Consider the following 22,572-nt stretch of genomic DNA (forward strand, 5'->3'; position numbering starts at 1 on the left):
ACTACATTTAGGGACAAACAGCCGTCTGTGATTAAACTGCTTTTATTTTTTAAATTCATGGTCGTTCGTGGGCGTGGTTATGTTTGACGTCACTGACATCCCCGCCCCTCGCTTGTGCGGACGCCAACCGGAAGTTCCGCTCGGTTGTGAACTAGGACAGCAGCGAGCGGTGAGTGCAACAATTAATGTCAGCTCTTAGCGGGCCGCGGCTTCACCTCCTTCCCCTCTCTTGCCTCCGCGTTTCACTCGCCGGGCATATTCTCTTTAAAATCTTTTCGGACCCTTCTGCGGCTCCCCCCCCCTGAAGTTCCTCCTCGGTGCACGGTGGCCATTTTGTGACGTTCGCGGACGGACGCACGGACGGAGACGCCGGTAGCGGACAATTGCACTCATTGTGTTAGCTCATGCTAACAATGCGTGTGCATGTGTGCGTGCGTGCGCGTAAAGTGAGGGGGCAGATTAACCGGGATTTAATCCGCGTCAAAGGGGATGATGGGCCAGCCGGATTGCGATTTTTATTGTACCGTTGAATGAATGCATCACGAGGGATGAAAGAAGAATCCACCATTGTCTTCCTGCGCCGCCCCGCTTCCGCCTCCGCGCCAGCCGCCACATTTGCCGGTCAGGTCAGGTTGTTGGATCTCCGTCCAAGTGGGCTGCCGGCGGGATGGTTGCCCGGAGTTGTGAGCTCTGTTGTTGGTCGGGGAGGTTGCGGTTGCCTGGTGTGTGGGGGGGGGGGGGCTGTCACTCACTGCAGCATTTGATCGTCCTGTTTGTTTGGCAGCCATCTGCCCCCCCCCCCCCCCATCCGTGTATGCGAGTGAGATGCTCAAGTAATTGAAATCATGCAGATGGAGCACTCGTGGTTGCTTTAAATGGCCTGCGACTGTACCCCCCCCCCCCCCCTTTTTTCTCCAAACGCCCCCACCCAATTGAAAAGTGAAGAGCCTCGAGTTGTAAAATGTCCGGTGTAGTAAGGCTGAATTCATCCGAATGATGCTCTTGAGTAATTTATTCACTGGTGGAGAGAGAGAGAAAAAAAAAAAGCATAATTTCCAACATTTTTGGCAGGTTCCAATACGCATCGACGATACGGCACCAAAAAAAAACAAAATAAATCCTCAAAACAACTGACATGGAGCAGCAACGCATACAAGCAGACTCACTCACGCAATCGTTTCGTCTACGATTAAATGACGGTTCACTTTGGAGCTGTGTTTTCAAAACGAAACCAAACCAAGTTTTTGTTCCCTTTGGACTCCCCCCCCCCAGTTTGAATTGGCTCTATTTTTACCTGCTGACCTCATCCCGTGCTGCTAAGCGTCAGCCATTGTTTCCTAGCAGGCCTTTAAAACCCACGCGGTGTTATGGATTGTTGTTGCGAGTCTGTGGAAAGAACGACTACACGACATCACCTTGATCAGTTTTTGAATCGGCCTTTTGACTTCTTGGGGCGAAAATGACCTTCAGTGAGCAAACACGCTAAACCCGGCGGGCGGATCAGTCTCGCAGTCGTTGCGACTTTTCAAGTCAAGCGTTAGCCAGCGTGAGGTTTACACATTAACCCCCTCGCGTTTCCTCTTGCCAAACGGGCCCCCGTCTGCGACCGCTTTCCTTGAAGAGTCAAAGGGCGTCGAGGAGAGACTTTTACGCCGCCGCCGCCTTCATAAAAAGCGCCTCCAAAGCTGCCGCACTTTTCAGCCATCTTTATCAAAACAATTCCACGTCAGGCATATCCAGAATAATGAAAACAAATTCTATTTCCTGTTTTCACGCTAACACGGGCGGCTGCGCTTTCTTCAACGGCGCGTGTAAAACAAACATTTTGCGCCATCCTATTTCAAGTGCGCATCCTCTCTCGTATTTTTTTTTCCAGACTCTCTCACATTGTATGTGTGGTAACAACATGTCTCTGCCGCTGCTCGCCAAGGCTGTGACGGTGTCCGGGAACGAGAAGGAGACCGCGGCGGTGAGTTCAAAGCCGTCGGCCAAGCTCAGAAATGCCATTGCCATTTGCGTTTGGATTGTTTTATTTTATTTTTTAATTCACGTTCCAGGTGATTTTCCTTCATGGATTGGGAGACACAGGGTAAGTAAGCGGCATATTCTCAGTTTAGGCTAAAAATAAACGAAATGACCCTCAGTGAATTTAAACTGGGACAAGTTGAACTCATTCGCTGCCATTGACAGATATAGACGCCCAAATTAATTTGACATGGGCTGGCAGCGAATGAGTTCACTGGAGTTGTGGCGCTGCGGCGCAAGCGGATAAATTCATCAAAGGAAAAGGGAAGCCCACGTTGGTGCGACAATGGCGGACATCTTTCTTGTGACGTTAAAGACCGGCTTTGTTTGAGGAAAAAAAAATGGAGCGTTTGTTTTTTTCCTGTTGTCACGCATTTTTTTTAGGCATGAAAGCAGCTCGAAGACAACCCAAAAAGATTTCCTGTCATTCTAATTTGATTACGTCACCTTTTTGTCGTTCAGGCACGGCTGGGCCGACACCTTGACGGGAATCCAGATTCCTCACGTCAAGTTCATCTGCCCCCACGCGTGAGTGTCCATAGAAGGAGTCGGTCCGCAGAGGGATTAGCTTCCTTCTTTCCGTTTGTTCTGTTCAAACACTAAACGTGTCACTTATTTTCATTGGCCACCGCCCGTCTTGTCCTGCAGGCCAAAGATTCCCGTCACGCTCAACATGAACGTCACGATGCCCGCCTGGTAAGAGAAGAAGTGCACTTTCCGGGACAAGCGTCACAGCGCCAACGGCAAATATTTGACTGGTTGCTTTTGTGTTCCTGCGCAGGTTCGACCTCATGGGCCTCAGCCCCGAAACCCCCGAGGACGAATCTGGAATCAAAAAGGCGGCTGATGACAGTGAGGCTTTTTGGAGTTGGACTCGAGTCGCTGTTTTGAAAATTAAAAGTAGCACAAAATGGTTTTAAAAAAGGAATGGAGGCAGCTCTAAAAATGTGTGGGACAATTGCTGCAGATTTGATGCATGATGCATTTCTAAGCCTAAAGTGGGCACATTTCAAAATAAATACACATTCAGAATACAAATCTTCCTTGTACATAGATCTATAGCTCCCTCTTGTGGTCAAAATGTAGTACTGAAATCCGACGACATATCGAAACCAAGCGAAGGACCATTTTAAATTGGCCAGCCGTGTGTTGAATTTGTGAAATTTCTGCATTTTTGTCGCCTTCCCTTCAGTCAAGGCCATCATCGAACATGAGGCCAAAAATGGCATCCCTCCCAACCGCATCATGCTCGGCGGCTTCTCTCAGGTAGGTCCCGGAAGAGAGCCGTTTCTTATTTCGTCTCTTGACGCTTCCTCAAAGTTTTTATTTGTGTGACTTGCTTCCTCTGGCAGGGTGGAGCCTTGTCCTTGTACACCGCCTTGACCTGCCAGCACCAACTGGCCGGCGTGGTTGCCCTCAGCTGCTGGTTGCCGCTTCACAAGAGTTTCCCTTTGGTACTTCTATTTTTCGATTCAGGTCGACGGTTGAATGATGTGTCGTGTGCGTGCTGACGTGTGGCGTCCCCGCCGTGCAGGCGTCAAGCGGCAACAAGAACCTGCCCATCCTGCAGTGCCACGGCGAGAAGGACGAAATGATCCCCGTGCACTTTGGCGCCATGACGGCCGAGAAGCTCAAATATATCGTCAACCCGCAGATGATTACTTTCAAAACCTACCCAGGCGTCCCTCATTCGTCCTGCACTCAGGTGTTGTATACAAGCCATGCTCAGAAAATAGGAATATATATCTATATATATATATATATATATATGCACATTTTTTTTTTGGAGGGGGGGGATTTTGCAGGTCTAAGTTAATAAGTTTGCATTTCTGTTTCTTTCGTTCCACTGCAGGAGATGCTGGCAGTAAAAGAGTTCATCGAGAAGCACTTGCCTCGGATCTGACCTCACCTCGTCCCCCGCTGTGACTCCCATTCGTCCCCCCACTCTCGTGACACTGACCTCTCAAAAACCCCAATTTGTCATTCCCCAAACAGGAAACAGCCATGAGCACCCTTTCTTCCTTCCACATGCGCGCAAATTGGATTTAAAAAAAAAAAAAAGGTAAATACCCCATTGCTTGTACGTGAATTTCGTAAACTCGGGGGGGAGAAATTCATTAACCGCCGAACATTCCTGTTGATTATCTTTAACATGTTTCCCTTTTCTACTGCTCTTCACTTGACGCCCTTTGGTGCACCTCCATTCCAACTTTTTTTTTTTTCAATGTAAGGGTTTTTTGTTGGTAGCTGCAAAATACAAGAAAAGACCCCGTATTGAAAATGCTTCTCGTTGCAAATGAAGAAGATCTCCCTCCTTTAGCACCTTAACTGTCTAACCCACTGACCGAGCTCAAAGGTCTGACTTCTATAACATTCAGAAAGTGGCAATCCATCGAATCCAAGTAACTGTCCGAGTTATTTTACAAATTAGAAACAAAAGTTAACCCTGAACAACTTGATCCTTGGACAAGGATGTCGCTCTGCGGAGTCACGCGTGTCTAAAAAAAATCGATATCTGTCAGGTGTTCTGCGTTTTTTTTTTTTTTCGTTTCAGTGAATGTTGTTTTTAATCTCCTTGTGTTCTTCTGTTGGCACTCGTTGGGAAAAGCTTGTGGGGGGGATGGGAAAGACATCCGCTTTGCTTGATTGTTGACAAATCAATGAATGTCTCAGTTGCGTCACACGTGAACGGTTGCTTTTCATCCTCTCTGACTGCTGCCTCACTTCTGTTTTTTTTTTCTTTCTTTTAATTATTCCAATGTGTGACAAGTTGCACATTCTCATGTGGTTTGTCCTGGGTTTCAGTTTTTACCTTTGTTTTTGTATAACAGAACTTTTTTTGTGTGTGTGTTTATGTCTTTTGCCACTGTTGTCATCTCATCCTTTTATTGTGTTTTGTTTATGATGATGACCATTCAGTCACATGAGACTGCTGGTCTCTCTTTGTTCCCAGCACCCGTATGCAGAATAAATGACAAGAAAAACAATCTGTGACTGAAAGTGTCTTTGCTCTGCAATGTGCTTAAGAATTAGTGAAGTGTTGTTTTTTTTATCATATTTTATTTTGATTTCATGAATTATAATCTTTTCATCAACCGAAATGGCTCCCGGAACCAGTCGCTTAACGTCCCGCCTACTTTTCCAAAAGGACCAATGAAGTGCTGAGGGAGGGAGGTCGCGCAGAAAATTATTAGACCAATCAGGGGGCAGAGGAGAAAAACTAACCAATGGTATGGTAAGGCGGGGCCATTGTATCCGAGGAAGAAAGAAGACTTTGACCACAACCGATCATCGCCATCTTTGACACGTTTAAGGCACTGTTAGTGTTTCGCGTTGTTTTACTTTTATTTGAGCGATTTTGACTAGTTATTCGATATTAAGGAGAAATGTCTCGTTTTCACAATAACCGCGGCGGCATGGGGATGAATCAATTCCAGCCTCGCCGAGGCGGCGGTCCGGTGCGCGGTAATATAATGGGAAGCCCCAGTTTCAGAAGCCACCCATTTCAGAACCAGAATCGCCGGGGAGGAAACAATAACTTCAATCGGGGACAGCAGTCAAGTCCCCAGAAGCCAGCGACCAACCAGGGCTTGCCAGGCCTTCCACCGCCGACCCCCGGGCCTGCTCTCACAATGAAAGGCCCGATGGACAAGCAACAGGAGCAAGTAAAGCCGACAACCCCCGCGACGGAGCCCAAAGTGCAGCCCAAGCAAGAAATCACATCTCCCCAGCCGAACCAGGCCAATAAGAACCCGCAGATCAAGTCACCAACTCCAAATGCTAATGGACCGCCACAACAGCAGCCGCAGAATCAATCTACGCTTTTGAATCCCAAGTCAGGCCCCCAGCAGAATCAAAAAGCAGGCCCGCAACAGAACCAGAAGGCTGGAGAGCAACAGAACCAGCGTGGAGGCGGGCAACAAAATCAGCCGAACCAGAGGGCGGGCCACCCGCAAAATCAACCGAACCAGAGGGCAGGCCAACCGCAAAATCAGAGGGGAGGCCCACCGCTAAATCAGCAGAATCAGAGGACGGGCCCACAGCAGAACCAGCGGACGGTCCCACAGCAGAACCAGAGGACAGGTGTGCAGCAGCAAAACCAACAGAACCAGAGGATGGGCCAACAGCAACAGAATCAAAGACCAGGTCCGAAGATGGGGGGCCAGGTGAATACATTTAATAAGCCAGACCAAGGGCAGAAAGAGCAGCAGGAGGCCCCGGGCACAAGCTCGGAACAAAGTCAACCACAGGTTAGTTTTTGCATTTTTATAATCGCGTTGATCGAAGAACCTAAAAACGTTTAAATCGTCTTAAAATGTCAAAGAAAATGGCTGTTGTTCACTTGCATCATTGTCCTGTAGTGGTGTGTTCAATTCCATTTGCGGAGCACCCCGATCGGGCGGCGCTACCAAATTCATTTAGTATTGTGTTTTCTCTCCATGTCTCGCGCATCTGCCCGTGGAAGGTGATTAAATCAAGCGCACTCGCGGTCTTTGCCGCTTGCTCGCGGCCATTTTGTGTGGGGGTGAAAAAAATCCTACGTCATTCGCTTACATAATTGCTTGTTTTTGACCTACATATGTATTTTTTTTTTGTTATTTCGTGATTTTTTTCTTCCTAATATAACGTTTGCTCCACGTTCTAAAAAGTACGTATTATTGTAGAGTTGAAGTTGTTTGCACTTCGGGTGGAAATAAACGATCGAGAGTCGTGGAAATGACGTAGAAAATAAGTCACGAAGACTGACTTAATTCGAACTACATTTCGTTCTTATATTTAACATCGTGTTTATTATTTTTCTATTTAAAATGTTTAGCAGGAATTCAAGGCTACCCTGTCCATGTTGCTGAAACCCGGCGAGAAAACCTACACGCAACGGTGCCGTCTGTTTATCGGCAACCTTCCCAATGACATCACAGAGGAGAATTTCAGAAAGATTTTCGCCAAGTATGGAGAGCCCAGTGAGGTCTTTATCAACAAAGGAAAAGGCTTCGGTTTCATCCGACTGGTAAGGATTCGCATGACTATCAGAAATGCTTCATAATGTTTTCTGATTGCATCATTAACGGATTGGAACATTTATCACAGGAGTCCCGCGGACTTGCAGAGATAGCGAAAGCCGAGCTGGACGACCTTCCGATGAAAGGCAGAAGCCTCCGCGTCCGCTTCGCCACACACTCGGCCGCCCTTTCTGTGAAGAACCTGTCACCCTTCGTGTCCAACGAGCTGCTGGAGGAGGCCTTCTCCCAGTTTGGGATGGTTGAGAGGGCCGTCGTCATTGTCGATGACCGCGGGCGTTCCACTGGCAAGGGCATTGTCGAGTTTGCCTCGAAGCCCGCTGCCAGGAAGGCCATGGAACGGTGCAACGAGGGCGTCTTTCTGCTCACCACGTAAGTTTATCCCAAATGAATGATTCTGGACGTCCATCTTGACTACTATAGTTTATTACATTTTATTCGAACTTACTGTCATTTTTGTTTTAGGTCGCCAAGGCCCATAGTTGTGGAGCCGCTTGAACAGTGTGATAATGAAGACGGACTTCCTGAGAAGCTGGCGCAGAAGAACCCCAGATACCAAGCGTAAGCATGTCCTTTGTTAATCATCTTATTGTCTAATATACATCCACAGTTTAACATGACATCTTCCTTTCTTCCTGTTCTCTCTCAACAGCGAGCGAGAGGAGCCCCCGCGCTTTGCCCGCCCTGGCACCTTTGAATACGAGTACTCCAAACGCTGGAAGTCACTGGATGAGATGGAGAAGCAGCAGCGGCAGCAGGTGGAGAAAAACATGCGCGAGGCCCGCGAGAAGCTCGAGAGCGAGATGGAGGACGCCTACCACGAGCACCAGGCCAACCTGCTCCGGCAAGGTAAGCCCGTCGCGGCTCTGCCTCGTCTCACGTTGAGCGTCGCAGCCCCCTCAAGCTTAATTTAACGTTCCGCCGCAGACCTGCTGAGGCGACAGGAGGAACTGCGACGCATGGAAGAGATGCACAGTCAGGAGATGCAAAAGAGGAAGGAGATGCAGTTGAGGTACGGATTTGGCGCGCCATGCTCTTTTGTCCGGGTGCGCGTCGCAGCCCGTGGTAATGGCGTCGTCTCTTTTGCGTGCAGACAAGACGAGGAGCGCCGCAGACGAGAAGAGGACATGCTGCGCAAGCGCGAAATAGAGGAGCAGATGCGTCGGCAGCGCGAGGAAAGCTACAGGATGGGCAACTTCATCGAGGTGAGTTCAACATTCGACAAATGACGAGAAGAGAAATCTGATGTTGAATCAATTGTAACAGTTGTGAATTATTATTTTTTTCCAGCGGGAGAGAGACATGAGAATGAGTTCTGGTGCTGCAATGGGCATGGGAGGTAGGTCGTCAGCTTTGTGTGTTCATTTAGTTTGATATTTGCTGAGTTGTCATTCAACGCATCGATTGTACAAGGGAGGTGTTCAATGTCAACATTCATGAGAGTCAACATGGTTTCAGTGCAAAGCCGCTGGTGCTGAAATCATCATTTGAATAACATACAAAGTTGCAGATATTCGTGAGGGTGGCGTTGGGTTGGACAATCGTCTCTTAAAAAATTTTTTCAAAAATGATAGCAGGCCTAGTTCTGCCGTTTGTCTGAACTGTCGATGTTTTTCGACTCAGATCTGGCCTACGGCAACGTTAACCAGAACTTCCCCATGGGTGTCATGGGATTTGAGGGGCAGCAGCCAATGGGATCGTCTCCGGGATCGCAGATGAGCAATGATATGGTAATGTATCCCGTTTTCGGCAAAATCACTCGTTGATGTCGCGTGTCTGGCGTCTGGCGTTTCCCCTCCAGTGGGAAATGACTTGGAGCCGATTACAGTTGCTGCAAATGTTGGGGAGGCGGGGTTTGTGCTCAGGCATTATGTCCACTTGCTCGCCGCTTGTTGTTGTGGCCGATCCGATTGTTACGTAATTCACTTTTAATATCGGCAAGCCAGTCCCCCTCAGTATTGTTTTCAGTGGTTAAGCTTAAAGCTGCCTGACAGCCTCCACTAAATGCGAAAACGTCTGTCACGGCACACCATTTTGGGGTCGCTACTGCAAGCCCTGTCTCATGTCACCGCGACAGGCAGGCACATTTTTTTTTCTTGGTGTCTACCAGTGATTTTAAATGTCGTTACATTGCTGAAGTGACAAGAAATCCACGGCATCTCTCTGTGTTTTTGTGATCCAAAGTAGGAATTTATTTCACCGTGAACAGCTGCTACTTTTTTTTTTTTTTTTAATATATAATGTGTTTAGTGTAGGCTGGCGGCCATACCACGAACACAAAGTGTTTGTAAGATAATTAACTCCTGGGGGGGCAGGCATGCGTCGCATCGCCTTGTGTCTTTGAGTGCTCAGTTGTTTTTCCTCTCGGATGCACAATTGAAATGTCAGTCGGTCTATTTCTTCTGGCTTGTTTGCATATGACGTGACGAAGACTGCTGGAGAGAATCTGTAGTTGGCGACTCTAGCATCAAAGTTTCCACCTGAAAATGAAGTGCAATTAGGATACGGTGCATAGTTTTGAGTTGACGCAAAATTTGCTGGTGATTCCGCTGTTCTTTGCTCTTGTGACATTTTGTCGCATTTGCAGAGGTGTCTTTTGAGACCCTCTGCCGCGAATCCTATTTTTGCTGGCGTCGGGTCGAAACATCCTACGTCGGAATTGGAGAAAGTCGATATTTTTTCACAAAATATTGCACGTTTGTGTGTGTATATCTACAATTTTTTAAAGGTAGAAAAAAACAAAACAAAAATTTTGGGGGGCCTCCTGAAAAGTGATTTTTCTAAGGTGTAAGGATTCCGCCCGACGCCAGCGATTTCTAATTTACAGTACTCAGTTTTAATTGAGCAACATCTTTGAAAAGTTAGACTAGTCCATTGCCAAGATGTGTGTGAACTTTGAAGATCGTTTCTGACCTGAGAAATCTTAAACAACTTTTTTAAATGTCAAACTTTCTTACGAGATCAACTTTGCAGTGCATTGCGAACTGCATTTGTCACCCCCCAAAAAAAAAAACCTTTGTGTGTGTTTATTTGTGGGAGTATTTAGTAGCATATACCGTAACTCAACTTTGATTCTGACAAGACACAACTTTTCTACAGCATGCATGCCTTTCTTCCATGCTGTACACGAACAATCTGTCTTGTGGAACTTAGACAGAAAATGAGCTTCATTTGCACTTGTTTTAAAATCTGAAAAAAAGAAACAAGCACATTTGTTCCTTATTCGTCTGAAGTTTGGGCCTTTTAGTCCTGTTATCATAGTTTTGTTTTCCCCACAAGCATTTTCTAAATGTAGGACCCCCTGAAATCCGATTCCATTTAAATCTCTCTTTGTATTTTTTAAAATGAAGTCTGATTAGAATTACAGCAGTTTGTTAAAGACCCTGTAAAGTGCATTCATCACATTTTATCGCGATAGTCACGTGATCGATATCAATAGAAAATGCCATTAACAAAATGATGGCTTAAAAGAAAAATCAGGACGCGTACCCGCCCGCAGCTTTGTGCATTTTGTAGCAATTATCCACCAATATGAAATCCATTTATCGTGGTGTACTTTTCAGCCATATCGAAGAGTGCCTTCATTTGCTACTCGCCTGCAGTTGGCTAGCGAAGCCGTGGCTGCTCTAGAGCGCCTCGTCAGCCGTGAGTGCACGTACGTAACGCAAAGCAGGATTTTATTCATATAAGTCGGACTTCTTGACGGTTAGCTTGTGGACTGGGGCTTTATGATGACGTGACTGCCTTAGAGCGCCTCGTTGTCCGCCCTGAGTGTGTGGACATCATTGAGAAAAGGTCCAACGATTTTTAAGCTTGGTGCTGACTTGGCCACATTTGAGTGCGGCATGGAAAAGCTCTGGCGGTTGTCAAATTTCGAAGACATTTTCACTTTACAGGGACTTTAACGTTTGCACCTGAATGGACTTTAAATTTCAGACTAGTTTGTTTTTGACTGAGGTCACTTTTGCCATCTTTGTATGGATCGCGCGTTATTTAACCGCTGCTTTTTGAACGTCAGAGTTCTCATTTGAAAGTTCACATTGAGCTTTTGTTAGTTTTGCGGTGCGTCAACGGCGTTTGCTCTCGGCGGATTTCACGGGGCCCTACCATAGCGGAGTTGACAACTAAGCGACGACAGCCTCGGCTTGGCATGCACTGCCGAGGCTGCGAGGGAGGCATTGACTAACGAAAGCATTACCCTCTCTTCCTTTTCCGTATGTAACCTGGGGCACCTGTGGACCTTCATATTGGAACGAACGGTTTCTTCGGATGTGTGGCCTGCTGCTTTTGTTGATCGAAAAAACCTCTAAACATGCATACATATTCACACACACACACACACACATATGTCTACCTCCAACATGGACATGAACTTTGTGCTTGTGCACTGAACTGGCCCGTTGCCCTGCACAGCGCGGCGAGCGCTTCGCTCAGGGCGGCCCCCGAGGAATGGGGCCCGGTAACGGCTCTTACGGCAGGGTCTGCGAAGAGTTTGACGTTCCCCCTAAAAAAGCGCGTTACTAAACGCTCCTCGTTGAAGCGGTTTTTTTTTTTGTACAGATTCTTCTCCAACAAATATGCTGACTCAGTTTGTATTTAAGTTTCTAATGTTCCAACATTTTGTCTTCACACTTCCTTTTTATGACCAGTCAGTATGCTCCTTTTTTTTTTTTTTTTTAATTTTTGTATTGTCACTAGTATAGTGATTATATCGATTAGTTTTTCCCTGTAGCTGTATTTGACCCCTGTATAATTCTTTTCTAGTACTGTGTTATGTGCTTCGTCGTGAATTGTCATTTTTCTTCTTAATTCTCCATGGCGATGTTTGTGCCATTCACTTTAAGAGCATGTTACAATAAAGACAAAAATGAGTTCAATTTGGACGAAACCAAATATTTATTCAGAAACAGCCGAGCGCCAATGACTGTTGTCTCGCTTCTATAATACGGACGCGTTTGTAGTGCACGATCAAAGCTTTCCTTAGCAAATAATCAGAGATGATCGGCATCTGCAATGTCATGTTTTTATATTTTTCGCATAGTCAGAGAAGCTGGGGAGTGCAGTGTGGCGGTTTTCCAGCTCACCCTGAAAATTTATGTCACTTCAAATGTTGAATAGACTTGACCGTGTTGGGGTCGGAGTTGTTGCATATCTTGGAGTCATTGGTGGCCTCTTGAGCGCCTTGCCCCGATCCCTCACCTCTCTCACTGTTAGCGAAAGGGCGCTAAAGAGATCAATCCACGGCGGTTAACGGCCTATCAGCTGTGAGCTTCTGCTCAGCTGTCCCGCAGGAGCGTCAAAACGGAAACGGGCCAGCATATCTCCAGCGAGTCGTTGCATTTTTATCCGAAGCTCTCAGCCTCGGGCTCCGTAGCGCAAGTTAAACCGTCAAAAGTGCAGTCCCGTGAACTGACGTGGATTATTTATTTGTGTGTGTGTGGACGACTGCCAAGCTTGAGCCATGCCATGCCGCCTTTCGCTGGCTGGATTTACGAAGACGAGACGTTCTCCGAATGAGGACGGCGCCGCAAACGTTGTCTGCTCCTGCGAAGTGCTCGCGCCATCTTTGATTGGTCTTTGCGTTTCTTCCATCTTAATTTACGGTTTAGATTGTGAGGCGATCTATATTGCACTCGAGTCGCTCACACGTTCCAGACTGCTGTTGGATTTAACTAACCAGTCTGATGACAAATGTTTTCACAACAAATTGTCTCCAAGGCTGAATCAGGAATTATTGATTATATCCGGAGAGATTTGACATATCCGTAACAGCGATTGTCAACTAAGTCTGAAGAGGAAGTTTGTCCTGAAGGAATATTCTGTAAAAACGTCCATTGGTTGATTAGCCGCACCAAGTTCACGCAAAAACAAAATAAATCATGAATTTGTTTAAGGGGAAAAAAAATAGTGCACTTAGAGCGGAAGTTGTCATCGGACAACTGACAAAGCATCACCTGTTGACCAGATCGGCGCTGCGTCCTTCAATCCAGGATTGGTTGTTCCACTGTGGCTTAAGCTTGTAGAACTCGTTGAAAAGGTAAAAAAAAAAAAAAAAAAAAAAAAACCCTCCCACGAACATCCGGCCGCCTTCATCTCCGAAGCTCATCCAGTCAAAATGTTTTTGGACCGTAAGCGAGATATGACCTCATATGTGATGTTCTTTACTCGGCCATCCTCCCTCCGATTGATGTTTTCATTATTTAATTTTTTTTGTGGGATGGCCTGATGGCACACGTTTTAAGCAATCTGTGTCATATTTGAATGTTTTGATGGGCAATCTGTCGCTGGTGCCCATTTTCAAACATCTGTCATATGTTTCCAATTAGTCCCAAAAAAAAAAAAAATCCAGTTTGGTCCATTAATGGGATTTCAAAATATTGGCCAGGAACATTTTAAATTCCAGCTGTAATAGAAAGTTGTCAGCAATTTGTCACCAAGTAGTTTTCTCTTTGAGCTGTTGGATCTGTGTAGTATTTTGTGCATTGTTCCTTTCATGTGCTCTTTACATTCTTTCTTTAACAGGTTTGACGGACTTTAAAGATTTGGGACTGTGGAGGAAATTGAGGCTGTGTAGTGCTTTAGCGAATCTATTAAACGTCGAGCGAGACGCGCTGGTAGATTGTGACAGGGGCTGCGTTTGGCAAAAAGTCAGCGTAGCGCCAATGGAAATTGGTAGGTAACTGCCCCGTTTGGAACTTGCATGACTGATCGAACGGTCAGGTCGATCACGGTTCGAGGAGCTGCTTGTTTGTTTTTTTCATTCGGTAGTCGTGTACGACGACCAGATAAAATGCTCACACGCTATTGGTGTGCGAGATTGCACCGTAGCGACAATGTGCATCAGTCGACAAGGATTTTACAACTCTTAAGCAGAGTAAAACGGTGCAAAAAATGTTATTTTAAATAATGGCAACGTGCGTCACAATGGGTGGAATCGAGTCTTCCTCTTTTGGTTTTCACGTTTGACTTTTTAATTCATTAGTTTTGGCTGTTTCGTCATGATGCAGGAATTGCTTCCTTTGTGAATTTTGCAGCGTATCGTACGCAATCTGCTCACTGCTCAACTATAACAAAACTATGAAAATGCTTAGTCAACTTGCAAGTGGGCCGACATAACTTTTTTTTAAGACACAAACTCTTGCCCAGTCAATTTTTGTCTTGAATCGTGCTCAAAGGTCGCAGCGAACTTCATGATAGGCGGCATTTTATCCGATTGTAATTGTTGAAAAATAGGCCAAGTGCTTGCTTTAAACTGCTTATTAGCAGTCCCAATTCCGTTTAAAAATAGAAGTTGCGTTTAACCAACCACCACATAACTGTTGAATGAAAGTCCGCTAGTTTAATGTTAACACAAATCATCGATGTCTCTGTTATGACCAACGGATATTGGAACACAAATGGTGCAGGGATGCATGTAGACAGACATATATATGAACAAGCATCTGTGCATACGTTATGGTTTGTTTATATTGCCAACATTTGGGGGGGGTGATTTTTTTACCAATAATTTTGGGCCATAATAATGGATATTTTGAAATAGTCCATTTTTTTTAAACCAGGATTTCAAAGCATTTGCACTTGAGGTTAACTTGCGTTCTCTTGTCAGCTTATTCTATTTGCTTGCTTTGAACTCTGGGCTGAACTAATGGTCTGTCAACCTCGCAGCCCTACTGGGTGTAAGTTAGAGGTGGCAAAAGTAATCGATTACTAAATGTATCGGCAACTCTTTAATCATCGTTGAGCCATTGCCTCGGATTTCCGCCATAATTGTTCTGACTTCCATGAAAGTAGACAGATTGTTTATTTTTTATCAAAATAATAATTTGCTTGTACTTGGGCAAAAAAACACCAAACCACGAACAAATTCAGTTTAAAAAAAAAAAAAAATGTTGACCTCTTCAACTCCGCTCGTGTGGTATTGCCTACTTGTTTAGTTGTTTTTTTTTTAAACCACTGAAAAACTTAAATAAAAATAGTTAATACAATTTAATGTAAAAAACAAAGTATTTCCCAAAATATTTGATTTTTAGCATTTAATTATTCAGTAGCTAAATTTACGTTGGCAAAAGTGCCAGTTTTCATCTCAAACAATTTTTATTTTAATGCCACTAAACAGCAAAGTTGCATGCTATATAACCTAGCAACATCGTAAAGGTTTTTTTTTTTTAATTTGCAAATAGCACTTAAGCCAAGAGTGCATATTTCCAAAAGAAAAAAGTTGAATGTTGTCTGTGTGGTGTACCATTTTTGTTTTCTTTAACAGGTTTAAAGGTGAGAAGGAACAATCCAAAGCAAGCAATTCAAAGTCTGACTCCGATGATTTTGTTTAAAGAAAGAGAGGAAAAAAAGAAAAAACAAACTTCTGCAATAGCTTGTGTAGCACTCATTGGGGTGGTGTGGATGGAAAAGGTATGACATGATCTTATTCTCTTCCAAGCGGTGTTGCGAATGTGTGCAGGCTGTCATTTGTAATGGTGGAAGATCATTTTTTTTGTTTCTTGAACTGACTGCATCATGCACGTGAATATTGTGAAGTATGACCACGATGAGAGCGACTAAAGTCTCCAGTCTATACAACAGAACTTCTGACTGTTGGGACGACCAGTCCACTTCAAATATTTGTAGAAATTTACACTGTTTAAACCGGAACTTTAAAAATACAAAGGAAACAAAGTAGTAGATTAGAAATATTTAATGACTAATGTGAAGGTTGTTTTTGTTAACTGTGGTAACTCTGTTCTGGAAATCACTTCTAGAATTTCTTTTTAAAATCACTCGTTAGAATTTTTATTTATTTTTCAAGCATTGCCAATCCGGCGAACTGTCCCAAGGTGTTGCGTCATACGTAGTTATTCGGTGATTTCAACACGTTTTCTAATCACAATAACGATATTTAACATGATCCTAAAGAAATGACATTTCTATCTAAGGAAAGAATTTTTTTTTTCTTTCCTATGTGGAAAAATTTGCCAGCTCAATGTGTTCTTAGCAAATTAATTGTAATTCCTCAATACGCAAATTTGCATCTGATTGTTCAAAGTTTACAATCCCTTAAGAAAAAAAAAAAATTATGTCTTTGCATAGTCCATTATTGCGATATTGATATCTCGTGCAGCCCGAGTTTGAATACGCACAGCCTCTAAACTTTTCCATTGAGGCTGTTCACAACTTGACTTGACACAAGATCGTTTAGTTTTGAAATAAAGCGGCAGAACCCGAGTTTTGACTTGACAAATATTAAATTGTCAAAATGAAACAATTGGCAGGATCGAATAATTGGCCTGATTATGAGAATCGAGACTTTTTGTTTCTCGGCCCTTCTGCTGTGACACATCCCTTCCCTGCTACGTTGGCAAGTTAAAAAGAAAAATATTTCAAAGTAAAATAAACAGTCGTTGAACAAAGACCGTTTTTGTAATAGTTTCATCATGAATTATTATTGGTTGTACCGTAAACTCAAAGTATTCTTTCAACAAAAAAAAAAATCCTTTCGCAGTTGTTCATGTCCAAATCAATTTTTTTTTTTAAATATGAGAAGCTGGTCACTGAACCTAAACCTCATCCGCCGAGCGATCCAACCAAGTGTGGCCTGCTGTGCTTCGTGTGTGTGTGTGTCTCATGTCTTTTGGCAAAGCGAACTGCATTAGCCGCAAGTCAGCCTGCTTGTCAGGGCCGGGCTGGCCCAGTCGGCAAGTTACATTGCTCCATGACTAGTTCGGCAGCAGTCAGTGGACAGTAAAGCCTGGACTTGTTTGCACTGCAGCCGGCGAGGTATGCTAACACGGCACGAGCGAGGTAAGTGCTCATCCATGTTTATCTTCTCCAAGATGTCCCGTAACTCTCTCCTCTGTGTCCTCACTCATGTCTCGGTGACAACTTTTTCAAGGGCTTCTGGCATCACACTTGCGATCAAAATGGCGCCACGGTGCAGATGCTACAACTTTGTGTGTGTACGTAAAAAGGCGAGCCTTGCAGACGCTGCAGTGTGTGTGTGTGTGTGTGTGCGCTTGTAGTGTTGCGTAAGACGACGGATGAGTGGCTGAGACGCTGGTCAACGTTCTGGACCAGACTTCAAGTGTACTTTGGAAATGTTGTCATGTGGACTAAAGAGGCACCCTGCGTACTGTGATCTCAGGCAATCTTACTCAGGAAGCTTTGTGTCCAAAAGGTGCTGGCTGTTTTTTTTTTTTTTGGTGATTTACAATTAAAGGTGCCGCTCTCAAAACGCTCACTCACAACGTAGACTGAATGATGCGTTTTGTTTCCACCAAGTAAGGACAGTCCCCTCGCCCTACGGCGCACAAATTTTGCCTTTGTATTTTCGTCTTTTGCGAGGCGCCAAAGCGCATCAAGTAGACGTCACTTGAGGTCAAATGGTGACCTTCTCACAACATGATGCATTTGAGACCACGCCGGCAACTCATTCAGCGTTCGGACAGTTATGGAAATAACTTAAATTGGCACATGAGGAAGACTGAACTTTTTCCGTAACATCTGGGCACATCTCTGGCGGAGAATGAATGAAATAACCCTCGTGAGTGGCTATGATAATATTTTCAAACCTTACCGAATGCTATCGTGATTTACTGGACGGCTTGGTGGAAACTGCTGTACGTGGACCAATGAACTGTATTTGTAGTACCTTTTTTTTTTTTTTAACTACTACATCCTATCATCCAATCCCAGAACATGACTTCATGTTTTTGGGGTTACTTCTTGTACATATTGGGGGGGGGTTGACGGATATGTTATATAAAAAAAAGAAAGAAAATGAAAGTCACAAGTGGAGTTAATCTCTTCCATCTGACATTTTAGTTCTGCTGATATGTTTTGGGGAAACTAAACGGAAACCAAGCATTGATATTAGTATTATTCGCCCAAACCAGTTTTGCATCCATGGTACTTAGAATGGCACACATGCCAAACATAAAATGTCACAAAAATATTGGACCGAATCTGTTTAGTCACAAATTAACTTGGTGTGAAATGAAGGCCTGATGAATGGCAACACTGTCATCGTTGTAGCTTTTGGCAAGATGTCATCGATGGCCAAACGTAATCGTCACTTTAAATGTAAAATTGGATTATTTCCGACGGTGCCCTTGAGAATCTCACGGGACCCTCTTATCGCACCATATATTTTACCAGTATAGACGGAAACGGCCCCAAAAAAAAAATCTCTATCTGTCCGTGGTTTGCCGCCATGACATGAGTTGCGTGGCAAGCTTTGTGCAACACGACTTTTGTGCCAAGAACTCATCTCCGAACTCATTTCATATGCTAGGTCTGTTGTGGGGCGGGTGGGCGTGTCTGAATATTTTTTTTTTGTCACTATTGCAGTCATTGTACTTCCACCTGGAGGTCTTCTCTTGTTGAACATTGTCGCCCCAGCGAGCGGCCATTGTGACGGTCTGGTCTTAAAGGTACCGTGTTGCATTCGCTGCCGACAACTGTCAATCTGCACTGTGACCCATTCCGTTTGCTTTCTCAAGAGTCACGTGGTTGAGACCGTTTTCAGTGTCCTCCGACCCAAAACGCGAGTGTGATGCCAGAACTTCCCCTCGCGGCCACCGTTGGCTGCCGACGAGCCTCTGGCGGAAAACACAAGCTCTGTTGTGCGAGCGTAACGTGCAACATCCCCAGGGATCGAGGGACTTGGACGAATGCCGTGGTCTGGAGTTTGGTCATGTGTCCTTGCAGCTTGATAATTGGAACAGCAGAGGTGGGGGGGCGCAAGTCACATGACTTAAGTCCAATCAATTTGAACACCAAAGATTGTTTAAAAACTTTGGCAAGTCTTGCTTGTTTGTTTTCCAGTTAGTGAACATTTCTTTCCATAATATGCATGATTGTAGGCTTTGACATTTATGACGTAGAACTTATTGAAAACTGCAAACTTTAAAGCTGCTAGTAAGAGTTGAACGTATCCCCACGCCCACCTCTTGCGTCCCTGACGGCCACGCCCCCTCGATGGACGTGCATTCTTATTCTTGGAAAGTCACCAAACGTGACATGTTAGCAGTTCGAAATATTTTGGATGACAATAACATGAGGTGAACCGCTTGGTTGTCAACCAGACCCCTCACGTTAAATTGTAGGCGTAAGATATTATTTTTAAAAACTGCCGACGCCACCTTTTTCACCCGAGTAATGACTTTTAATTTGGTGTTGACTCAATGCGACCTGCGTCATTTATGATTTTTTTTTTTTCCTTTTAAGACTTGAGCCGAAATGAGTCTTCGCACGTGACTGACTCCCACCTCTGGTGAAACTGTGCCGCTCTCGCGCCTCACATGACACGTTTCAACTTTGGCCGAGGTCCCATTGCACAATTTCGACAATTAGCTGCAAACGTCGAGCGGGATCAACCGTTGGCGTTTAAGGTTTCTTCCTTTCCTCGTTCTTTTTACATATGTGCCATTTTTGGAACAAATGATTTTGCTTTGCACATTATATATTTTTTTCGCCCTACCTGCGTTTGTTTTGGTCCAACTTAATAACTCAGGAGCTTGTGTCGTGTGACCATACGGCCGTCTCACATAGACGACATTAACAGTTCTCGTGTAATGCATGTTCATATCGTAACCTTTTTTTTTTTTTTTTACACTGATCGCACGCACACGCGCAACGTGCTCAAGCTGCCATTTTTGTTTGGACTTTCCCTGTCAGTTTCTCACGGTGCGTGTGTGTCTCGCCACAGGAGCCTCCACCGGCCGACGGAGGGTGACCACCATCGCCACTCCTCCATCTCGGTAAGTTCAGTTAAGTTTCAATAAAAAAAAAAAATAAATAAATAAATGTCTTTATGGAGCTTCCAATGCAGAGGTCTCCTTTTGTGTTTTAACGTGACGTCATTTTATTTTCTGCGCTTCCTGATTTCCAGGGAAGGAGGTCACTGGTAAGATGACTCGACAACCACAGACGTTGCGACACCTCGAGGGGAAGCCCTGTGAAGCCAGTTCGCACTCGCGTCCAAATCAACCCGATGTAAGTGTGGCTTAATACTTAATAAATTAAACTTTCAAGCGCTCACTTAAAAGATTTTTCTTTTCCCAGGCAGAAGTGCATGCCGCGACGCATCACGCTGGGCGAGACGTCACATGATTGGATGGATGGTCTGAAATTCAAAAATAAAAAAAGGAAAAAGCTCCACTTGAGTCGTCAGTGTCCTCTCCTTTCCTTCGGTTAAGTGTAACAAAACAAGTCTCCGAGTATCTGATGACCCGAGCCTGCGACCGTTCGTCCGATCGGAAGCTTCTGCAACTCACAGTCCATGACATCGTACAAAAGTGCGGACCGAGCGAAGCAAGTTGATCGGATTGAAAGCGGCTCGGTGTCGCGGCGCCGTCCTCACACGGCAGGCATGTGCGAAAGACTTGACCTTCCGTCACCTGAGCTGCGATTAAAGCACAACACCTTCAACTCGCCGCTTTCACTCAAGACATTCTACGAGAGAGAGAGAGAGATTCCTGCCAAAGCAGAAATCGGTCAGGTTTCATACAGTCACAGGATCGAATCCGCTGAGGGGAGGGGGGCGTGTCCTACACCCACCCACGAGGTTAATATCCCCGGCAGGACAAATAATCCAGTCTGATAGTTTACTGCTAAGAATAAAAGATGTTAAAAATATGGAACGTCTTGGCACTCAAGAAGAAGTGGGCTGCACCTGACCACTGGCGGTCATCCATCTTTAATAATACTCGTTAATCATTCATGGTCGCAGCTGCCCACACAGGTGGAACGCGACTCGATGGGAATCTAAAGTCCCGTCCGGGCCTCCGCCGAAGAAGGACGACCACGTCCGTCCGTCCATGTCCTCCAAGCGGCCGTAAGCGGTTTACATTCATGAGCGGCATCGCCGGTGCGTCTCCGTCGCCGCCGCCTGTCGTGCTCGGCGTGGGGATCGCCGGACCCTGGCACCCGAGATCCACCGCTCTGGTCCGGAGGAGTCGGAAGAAGACGCCGCTGAGGCTGCCGTCACTCGCCGTGCGCACCAGAGCGCCCGCGGGCGGGCCTGGCATCAACATGTCGAGATTCAGGTAAACCCAAAACTCAAAAATGATTTGGACTGTTCGGGAAAGGCAATGGGTCAGGTTCTGCAAGTTTTATGAGGATGGGAGTTTGGTTGAGATCTGCCGTTTCACTTCTTCCACATCAATCTCATCCAAGAAAGACGTTCTTTTTGCTCCTGCGAAGTTAGTTGGGACCAACTTGATGTGTGTCTGCCAGAATCATGTTTGGCCGACTCAAAGCGAAACTGAGCTGACTCGGCACCCCGCGGTGTTGACCACCGCCGACCCCAACTTGTCTTTTCCACCGTGTCAGTGTTTGGTGTCAACAGAGGGCATGTCGAGCGTGTGACTGGAATTACAGCGTCAATTGTTGATAGCATCGCACTACCCCACCCGCGTGGTGCGCCACTCAATAGGATGAAAAAGTCTGCCCGCTTGAAACTGATAGGGGACCTGATGCGGCGCCCTGGGGTGCACCCACACAAAAGAAAAGCCCTCCAGTGGAGAATTTGATGGTTGTTGAGCATGAAGTAGTTTTCAATCCTTCTATTGAAGGAATTGTGACTTCCCTTTTTGTTATCATCACTGTTATTTAATATAATCGATACAGATGTGCTGCCCATTTATCAAATGAAATCCAAAGTGTCCATTTTGTGTTTCCTCAGCCTTAGCGAGCCGTCCCTGCACCATACAAGGGATAGCACCCCATTTGAAGCCTTCAGCTGTTTTCGCCCTCCTCCTCCATCTTGCAAGTCTCGCGGGCCCTTCAAGGTCCACCCACCACCACCACCGCCACCAGCCGGTCATACTCACACAGACGGCCCCTCTTTCCAGCCCACCTGCGTCCACTTGTCCCAGGCAATACGGCTCAACTCCAAGCCCCGACCCGCCAGGCCTCGCTCGCACACGTTGGTCACCGCCGGAGACCTCGGGCCTCTCGGGGCTTCATCCATGCACAGCCTCAAGTCGGAACCGTTGTCTGTCATCGGCAAACCGTGCGTTTTGAACTGCAACCAGCGGCCCGTCGCAGGTCCGGCGCGCCCTCAGCTCCACGTTTTCCTGCCCATGGAGGTGGCGGAAGAGGAAACGGACACCAAGTCTGTGGACGAAGGCTTCATGGATGAGTTGGATGCCAAAATGGCTTCACTGAGGCTGAGGAAGGATGACACCAATCGGCTGGCGGTGGCGCCCTCAGATTTGGCCAAAAGTGTTTAACTGAGGCCTAATTTCGTCAACAACTACAAAATAAATTATATATATTTTATTCTATCTTCTTCAACATGTCACAAGCCTGAAAAAAACATTTCTCAGCTATCCACCATTTTGATGTCAGTATGACTAAAATAAAAAACATTTTCAGTGAAATTGTTGAGTGAAATAATTACTATTCTAAATGGTTGATGTTTTTGCAGGTTATTTTCTTTAGATAATGACATGAGACTTCGGTGGCCGAGACTGCTCATCCAAAATTAAAAAGCAAATTCTCTTGTATTTCTTTAGCATAAATAATCAAAAAT

At 45.4% G+C, this 22,572-nt stretch overlaps 3 protein-coding genes across 8 annotated transcripts; all 3 read left to right on the forward strand.

The window, feature by feature from the left end:
* Positions 1-69: 69 nt before the first annotated feature.
* On the forward strand, positions 70-5,012 carry lypla2 (lysophospholipase 2). 5 transcript variants are annotated; one of them, XM_088319452.1, is made up of 10 exons: positions 70-169; positions 1,877-1,969; positions 2,058-2,089; positions 2,488-2,553; positions 2,674-2,721; positions 2,807-2,877; positions 3,218-3,291; positions 3,378-3,479; positions 3,560-3,730; positions 3,878-5,012. In XM_088319452.1, exons 1-10 carry the CDS (start codon positions 80-82, stop codon positions 3,926-3,928), a joined length of 798 nt encoding a protein of 265 aa, XP_088175578.1. In that variant the 5' UTR covers positions 70-79; the 3' UTR covers positions 3,929-5,012. The 5 variants fall into 5 exon arrangements, with proteins under 5 accessions (XP_088175578.1, XP_088175579.1, XP_088175577.1 ...); XM_088319453.1 differs by lacking the exon at positions 70-169 and adding an exon at positions 182-372; XM_088319451.1 differs by lacking the exon at positions 70-169 and adding an exon at positions 391-626.
* Positions 5,013-5,276: 264 nt separating this feature from the next.
* Positions 5,277-15,033, forward strand: sfpq (splicing factor proline/glutamine-rich). Of its 2 annotated transcripts, none has more exons than XM_088318631.1 (10): positions 5,277-6,275; positions 6,845-7,033; positions 7,114-7,415; positions 7,509-7,604; positions 7,696-7,892; positions 7,971-8,055; positions 8,137-8,248; positions 8,334-8,382; positions 8,667-8,773; positions 11,457-15,033. In XM_088318631.1, the coding sequence occupies exons 1-10, from the start codon at positions 5,412-5,414 to the stop codon at positions 11,565-11,567; spliced, it is 2,112 nt and encodes a 703-aa protein (XP_088174757.1). In that variant the 5' UTR covers positions 5,277-5,411; the 3' UTR covers positions 11,568-15,033. The 2 variants fall into 2 exon arrangements, with proteins under 2 accessions (XP_088174757.1, XP_088174755.1); XM_088318629.1 differs by having other exon boundaries at positions 5,278-6,275; positions 6,842-7,033.
* A 1,047-nt stretch (positions 15,034-16,080) lies between these two features.
* Positions 16,081-22,282, forward strand: LOC148321721 (uncharacterized). Its single transcript, XM_088318632.1, has 4 exons — positions 16,081-19,795; positions 19,927-20,030; positions 20,104-21,082; positions 21,721-22,282. The coding sequence occupies exons 3-4, from the start codon at positions 20,757-20,759 to the stop codon at positions 22,268-22,270; spliced, it is 876 nt and encodes a 291-aa protein (XP_088174758.1). The 5' UTR covers positions 16,081-19,795; positions 19,927-20,030; positions 20,104-20,756; the 3' UTR covers positions 22,271-22,282.
* Positions 22,283-22,572: the final 290 nt, after the last annotated feature.

Source organism: Idiotropiscis lumnitzeri, chromosome 16 (genome assembly GCF_059441095.1).
Source record: "Idiotropiscis lumnitzeri isolate Australia: NSW breed Sydney's pygmy pipehorse chromosome 16, RoL_Ilum_1.0, whole genome shotgun sequence".
Classification (NCBI taxonomy): domain Eukaryota; kingdom Metazoa; phylum Chordata; class Actinopteri; order Syngnathiformes; family Syngnathidae; genus Idiotropiscis; species Idiotropiscis lumnitzeri.

Coding starts and splice junctions, on each gene's coding strand:
- LOC148321721 (XM_088318632.1), top strand. CDS start 20,757: ATGGTCGCAGCTGCCCACACAGGTGGAACGCGACTCGATGGGAATCTA. Junction 21,083..21,720: donor ATCAACATGTCGAGATTCAG/GTAAACCCAAAA, acceptor GTGTTTCCTCAG/CCTTAGCGAGCCGTCCCTGC.
- sfpq (XM_088318629.1), top strand. CDS start 5,412: ATGTCTCGTTTTCACAATAACCGCGGCGGCATGGGGATGAATCAATTC. Junction 7,034..7,113: donor GCTTCGGTTTCATCCGACTG/GTAAGGATTCGC, acceptor CATTTATCACAG/GAGTCCCGCGGACTTGCAGA. Junction 7,605..7,695: donor AAGAACCCCAGATACCAAGC/GTAAGCATGTCC, acceptor CTCTCTCAACAG/CGAGCGAGAGGAGCCCCCGC.
- lypla2 (XM_088319451.1), top strand. CDS start 531: ATGAATGCATCACGAGGGATGAAAGAAGAATCCACCATTGTCTTCCTG. Junction 627..1,876: donor CCGCCACATTTGCCGGTCAG/GTCAGGTTGTTG, acceptor TTTTTTTTCCAG/ACTCTCTCACATTGTATGTG. Junction 2,554..2,673: donor AAGTTCATCTGCCCCCACGC/GTGAGTGTCCAT, acceptor CTTGTCCTGCAG/GCCAAAGATTCCCGTCACGC.